At 40.1% G+C, this 6,985-nt stretch overlaps 1 protein-coding gene across 1 annotated transcript; it reads right to left on the bottom strand.

Annotated features, from left to right (window-relative positions):
• Positions 1-4,040: 4,040 nt before the first annotated feature.
• LOC138968623 (small ribosomal subunit protein bS21m-like) lies at positions 4,041-6,748 on the bottom strand. Its single transcript, XM_070341222.1, has 2 exons — positions 6,616-6,748; positions 4,041-4,608 (listed from the first exon to the last, which is right to left on the bottom strand). The coding sequence occupies exons 1-2, from the start codon at positions 6,741-6,743 to the stop codon at positions 4,431-4,433; spliced, it is 306 nt and encodes a 101-aa protein (XP_070197323.1). The 5' UTR covers positions 6,744-6,748; the 3' UTR covers positions 4,041-4,430.
• Positions 6,749-6,985: the final 237 nt, after the last annotated feature.

Below are 6,985 nucleotides of genomic sequence, written 5' to 3'. Positions count from 1 at the left end.
GCATTCTCGTCCAAGCATAAATATTGTGTTTACAAAATATAATATCGGTACTTTCCCACAAAGTACAAACTGATAAGTCAACTACATGCAACACACAAAACTGAACCAAAGCTCAGCAACGGTAGCGTTTCCTAACACTTTCTGAGCGTGTTTTTAATCCAAACATATCATATCTATATGTTTTTGGAATCAGGAACCGACAAGGAATAAGATGAAAGTGTTTTTAAATTGATTTGAAAAATTTAATTTTGATAATAATTTTTATATATTTAATTTTCAGAGCTTGTTTTTAATCCGAATATAACATATTTATATGTTTTTGGAATCAGCAAATGATGGAAAATAAGATGAACGTAAATTTGGATCGTTTTAGAAAAATATAAATTTTTTACAATTTTCAGATTTTTAATGACCAAAGTCATTAATTAATGTTTAAGCCACCAAGCTGAAATGCAATACCGAAGTCCGGGCTTTGTCGAAGACTACTTGACCAAAATTTCAACCAATTTGGTTGAAAAATGAGAGCGTGACAGTGCCGCCTCAACTTTGTTATTTATACTTAAGCACAATACCCAACTTTTGTTAGAGGCTTTTTTTGAAATCTACAGTCATTCAAAAGATATCAGTGATAAAAATGAGTGACATTGAATTTTATGAAAAACCACCCCCAAAAATGGTATAACTTCTCACGAATTTTTTTTTCTCAACAAAACGCTCTAACAAAATCTGCGCAATAACACACTCGAGATGTATGCAAAGTTTCAACAACTCAAGTTTATTAGAAAAAAAAGCCTTAGGCTTTTGAAGTGACAAAAAAGTAGTTTTGAGAAAATACACAAAACGTGAAGAAAATGTACTTTTTGAACACAAACGTTTATGAAACATGTAACAAAACAACACTAACAAAACAACAGGTATTGCTTAGTTCCACAAGAAAAACGGAAACAAAATCCTAAAAACATTTGTATTGGCACAATTCAGAAGTAAACAAGTCGCGTAAGGCGAAAATACAACATTTAGTCAAGTAGCTGTCGAACTCACAGAATGAAACTGAACGCAATGCAATTTTTCAGCAAGACCGTATACTCGTAGCATCGTCAGTCCACCGCTCATGCTCATGGCAAAGGCAGTGAATTTGACAAGAAGAGCGGTTTAGTAGTTGCGCTGAGAAAGATAGCACGCTTTTCTATACCTCTCTTCGTTTTAACTTTCTGAGCGTGTTTTAATCGAAACATATCATATCTATATGTTTTTGGAATCAGGAACCGACAAGGAATAAGATGAAAGTGTTTTTAAATTGATTTCAAAAATTTAATTTTGATCATAATTTTTATATTTTTAATTTTCAGAGCTTGTTTTTAATCCAAATATAACATATTTATATGTTTTTGGAATCAGAAAATGATGGAGAATAAGATAAACGTAAATTTGGATCGTTTTATAATTTTTTTTGTTTTGTTACAATTTTCAGATTTTTAATGACCAACGTCATTAATTAATTTTTAAGCCACCACGCTGAAATGCAATACCGAAGTCCGGGCTTCGTCGAAGACTACTTGACCAAAATGTCAACCAATTTGGTTGAAAAATGAGAGCGTGACAGTGCCACCTCAACTTTCACGAAAAGCCGGATATGACGTCATCAAAGTCATTTATCGAAAAAACGAAAAAAAACTTCGGGGATATCAATCCAAGGAACTCTCATGTATAATGTCATAAAGATCGGTCCAGTAGTTTGGTCTGAATCGCTCTACATGCACGCACGCACACACACACACACACACACACACACACACACACACACACACACACACACACACACACACACAAATATACAACACGACCCTCTTTTCGATTCCCCCTCTATGTTAAAACATTTAGTCAAAACTTGACTAAATGTAAAAATTAGATAGCATGACTAACCTACCTCCCTAAGAATATTTGCAATTGCCAATGAGCTTTGATCATATAAACTAAGAATGTCACAGACCTATGGGTAACCAAGCACCACTAACACCTACACAAAACCACCACCCCCAAAAAACAATTTCAACAACATTCGATTTTCGACTGAATCATTCAGGTACGAATACTTTTTCCTTTCAAACATTGTTTTTATCATGTTTCGTAAGAAATCACTCGATTCATAGCAGTTTCATTCTCAAAAGTACGTTACTATTTGGATGACGACCATGCACACTTACCCGTAGGGCTGGGCTCGTCCATCTCGCACGTAGGTGTGAAAGTCCTGTTGTCATTGATAGATCATATGCAAATGACCAAGGGAGACTAGTTAGGTCACGCTTGTCACAACATCTCGGCAAAACGAGAACGTTTTATTTTGGTTATAAGTAATTTTTCTTTACACAAAATCAACAAATCGTGTCGATTTTCACGAATCACAGACAAAGCATGCATTGCAAGCAATTTTTTAAATATTATTTTAGACTTAGTAGACTGTGTGAACCTCGACATCGATCTTTGGCGGCCATCTTACATTTACCGCGGACTGTACGACCGTTTGACTGACCGATACCGAATTTACACAAGGATAATAACGTACATCTCGCATCACTTTTCCAAGCGAAATGAACGAAGTTGGCAGCTCCGTCGAGCTCATTTTTGGTCTCATTAAACACTGCATTCATTTCCTGTCTGGTTTGTATGAAGGATTTACCGGTCGCGCACGTGTTCGGAGTACAGTTCTTACAAAACTGAAAGCACCCAAAATCGCGTAACGCTTTTTTCTCCAGAATGAGTAAGGTTGGAATCACAAGTCTGTTATTCATTGCTTACGGCATAAATTTGCCACCATGTTATTCCAAAACGTTCGTCCATTCATCCTCTTTCATCCAATACAAATATGTTCTTTGCAAAAAAAAGTTTATTAGAAGTAGGAGCCTGCCAAATAATTCAAGTGGGCTCTTTCCTTCTTTCGACGCCATGACAGATTCTTGGCCATTATATACGACTTGTGTCTGTGTGTGAGTGTGTCCGCGATGCACGGCCAAAGTTCTCGATGGATCTCTTTCAAATTTGGTGGCCATATTCAGGTACACCCCGGACACGACCTGGTCGATGAGATATTTCAACACGTGCTCTCAGCGCGCAGCGCTGAACCGATTTTGGTTTTTCTCTGGATCCAGTCCCAGTAACTCTTCCTTATCTTCTCCAGTGTTTTCAGCGTTTATCTCCCTTCCTTCGTGTGGCGTCAATCCATATTCCCGTTTCTATTTTTAGAAGGTCACTGTCAACAACGCTCAATCCATATTCCCGTTATACTATTCTTAGAAGGTCACTGTCCCGGCTAAGCCGGGTATTACTCTTCTCCAGTGTTTTGCGCGTTTATCTCCCTTCCTTCGTGCGGTGCGCCGGCTTCGGCGTAAACCGGGTCCCCGGCGCAGCCGGATATTTGGCTCAACTTCTTCCCGGCGAAGCCGTACCCGGCGAAGCGGGTATTCATCTAGATGTATATATTTTTTTATTCAGAATTTGATGAAAAATACGATGCAATCAATTTTGAATCTGTTTGCGAAAATTTGATGTTAATGACAACCTTAATGAGCAAACTCATTTATTAATTTGCAAGCCTCTAAGCTGAAATACAATACCAAAGTCCGGGCTTTGTCGAAGATTATTTGACAAAAATGTCATCACAATCGGTTGGAAAATGAGAGCGTGACAGTGCCGCCTCAACTTTCACAAAAAGCCGTACATGACGTCATTAAAAAAAAAATCTGGGGAAATTATGCTATGGAACTCTCATGTTAAAGTTTCAGGCAGATCGGTTCAGTAGTTTTCTCGGAACCGATCTACATACACACACACACACACACACCGTAGCACACACACACACACACTGTAGCAGACACACACACACACACACAAGAGGCAAACACACACACACACACACTGCAGCAGACACACACACACACACACACTTTATAATTTATTTTTCACATCATTTATTTTATAGCTTCTCATTCACATGAGATGACAAAGTAAACATACACACATAAAAACGTTTCAACACATCCCACGTTCACCCCCCCCCCCCCCCTCCCCCGATACTTTCATTGACATTTCATTTACATTCACAGTCAGTCGTGCCTTTTCAATGTCTCTATCAGCGAACGTACACTGTCAAACATATTCTCCCCTTAAAAAAATCTTTACTAACTCTCAAAGTTAACACACACACTTCTTTACAACATCAGCAAACACTGACACACACACACATATTCTCCTCACATCATAGTTAATCAACTCTCATCGTGGGAAAGGATTAGTTCTGTTCTTCCTCATGAAGAAGGTCATGTGACATCCAAATTAAATTCAAATCCTAGTCAATTCACAGGCTTCTTTTCAACATCAGCAAACACTGACACACACACACATGTTCTCCTCAGATCATGGTTGATCAACTACTCTCATCGTGGGAAAGGATTAGTTCTGTTCTTCCTCATGACAAATTCTATCTTCCTGGTCATTTCAGAATTGTAGATGCGCCTGCAGCGTTCATAGCTTGCCCTCTGTCTCTGCTGGAAAGGCTTTTCATACCGCTCGTGACGTTTCACATCAGCGAGGAATTTCTCACTCCGCAGTATCCTGGAGAATAGAGAAAAAGAAATAATGACAGGAGTACAACAAATTCAAGGTCAGTGTTGTCATGCATGCATGTCTACACACACATACAGTGCCCCCCCACTCTCCCCCCCCCTCCTTGTAGATTAAAGGCCTTCAAAAATGTGAGAACAATTTGGTCTTAAAGAGAAGAAAGTCTTCGATGGGGGGTTTCAATTTCACTGCACACACTTTCAATAACTCAGTCTCATAGTCATTGTTGTAAGTGGTATTGTGCTGGTATGTGGTGGGTATTTGACTTTTGAGAGCTCACGTTACTTTTGATCAGTCAACTTGATGCACTTTCAGTTTCAATGCAGAATACACACACAAACGCATGCACACACATTCAATAACTCAGTCTCACATGTAGTGTGCTGTGGCACTTGATTCATAGTTGATTTGCCTTCACTTCACATTTGTCATATATTTAATATTTAACAATATAGCAGTGTCACACACACACACACACACACACACACACACACACACACACACACACACACACACACACCAAACACAATGACTCACTGTGTACGAGTCACACACAGTGATCGACATACACACACAGTGGCACTGCCACAAACACACACTCGTGACACTGCCACACACACATGTATGACACACACACACAGTGACACACAGAGTGACACACACACACACACAGTGACACGCATATGACCTCCAAACTACAATTTGATTAAAAATTTTTATTTAATTGGCTCTTTTTAATTACTGCCAAAGCAGTGCCCATCGGTGCTTTGCGTTAAAACGGTCTTGCAGTTGTACTCAAGCTGAATGACTCAAAAACTGAGGTGATGCTGTCAGGCTCAAGGCATGCTTTAAATCAGATTGACTGTACTTCCCTGACAATAGGCGACACTCAGATTGTTTCCCAAACCGCTGTTAAGGACCTAGGCGTGTACCTGGACTCTGCTCTGACAATGCAAAAACACATTAGTTTTGTTTGTAAATGTGCCTTTTTTGAGTTGCGCAAGATTTCCTCTGTCAGATCATTTCTGACACTCCAAGCCACTGTTCAACTTGTCTCCTCTCTGATCCTGAGTCGACTTGACTACTGCAACTCATTGCTTGCCGGCCTCCCCACTGAAGAACTTGATCGCTTACAGAGAGTCCAGAACAGTGCTGCAAGGCTCATTCTGCAGAAGTCTAAGAAAGACCATGTCACTCCCCTACTTACCACCCTTCACTGGCTTCCTATGAAGTACAGAATCGAGTACAAGCTCGCTCTGTTAGGGTACCGCTGTTTTGAGAAATCACTCCCCCCCTATTTGTCCCATTCCCTCAGTATCTACGAGCCATCCCGTTCTCTCAGATCCTCCTCTGAAAAACTCCTTCGCATCCCCAAAACCAGGACCAAGACCTTTGGTGAAAGAACCTTTAGGTACCAGATTCCGACCGTCTGGAACTCGCTTCCAAGTTCTATCCGTGATTCCAGCAGCCTTTCCTCCTTCAAAACCCAACTCAAAACATACCTGTTTCGTAAAGCCTTTGCTTAGCCTGAGTAGACTCTCCACAACTCTATTCTGTTTTGGAACTCTCTACCCTGTATGTGCTTTATGGTCTCTTTGTCAATGGTATCTTTGTGTGTGCGCGTGCGTGCGTGTGTGTGTGTGTGTGTGTGTGTGTGTGTGTGTGTGTGTGTGTGTGTGTGTGTGTGTACTTTTAACATTGTACGCTAAGTTTTGCTTAGTGCTTGGGTTCTTGGTGTTATGTCTCAGTTAAATGTATGCTTTGTATGCTTGTTGATTTGTGCTAGTTTATTCTATAATGAATTTGTAAAGCGCCTGGAGCCAATTGATGGGACTCGCGCTATAGAAAAGTTATTTATTATTATTATTATTATTATTACAATCTATAACGACGGAACCGCTGCGTGACCCCTGAATCATGATCGTGTGACACGGCATCAAAACAAATCTTCGCATGCGTTTGCACTAAACTAACTGGTTTTCTGGCAAAAATACTAACCTGTCAAGCACTCTGTATGCTGGCTCAATGTCGTTGTTTCGCACAAGGACAGTCTTTGCAAGGAAACGAAGGTGATTCCGTGACATCTTGCTTGCCGGAAGTGAAGTCTCAAATAGGAATATTCTCATTTGGTGTAAATTTGTACCAGTTATGAAGTACAAAGTAGATTCCATGTATGTTTGTGGGTTGTAGTCTGTCTTCTGTCCCATCCCGGAATAAGTTTACGTAAGGTCAAACTGGTACAGGGCTGCCCGTCCCATTTAGCTCCTCGTAGAATCATAGAGTAACGTCCCTTGGTGCTATCATGTGAGCAATCTCCGCACTAAAGAATATTTTCTTCAGGGTATACAGACGTTTCGCACGTTCGCCG

Source organism: Littorina saxatilis, linkage group LG6, assembly GCF_037325665.1.
Source record: "Littorina saxatilis isolate snail1 linkage group LG6, US_GU_Lsax_2.0, whole genome shotgun sequence".
NCBI lineage: Eukaryota > Metazoa > Mollusca > Gastropoda > Littorinimorpha > Littorinidae > Littorina > Littorina saxatilis.
This window is presented reverse-complemented; position numbering and strand designations above follow the sequence as displayed.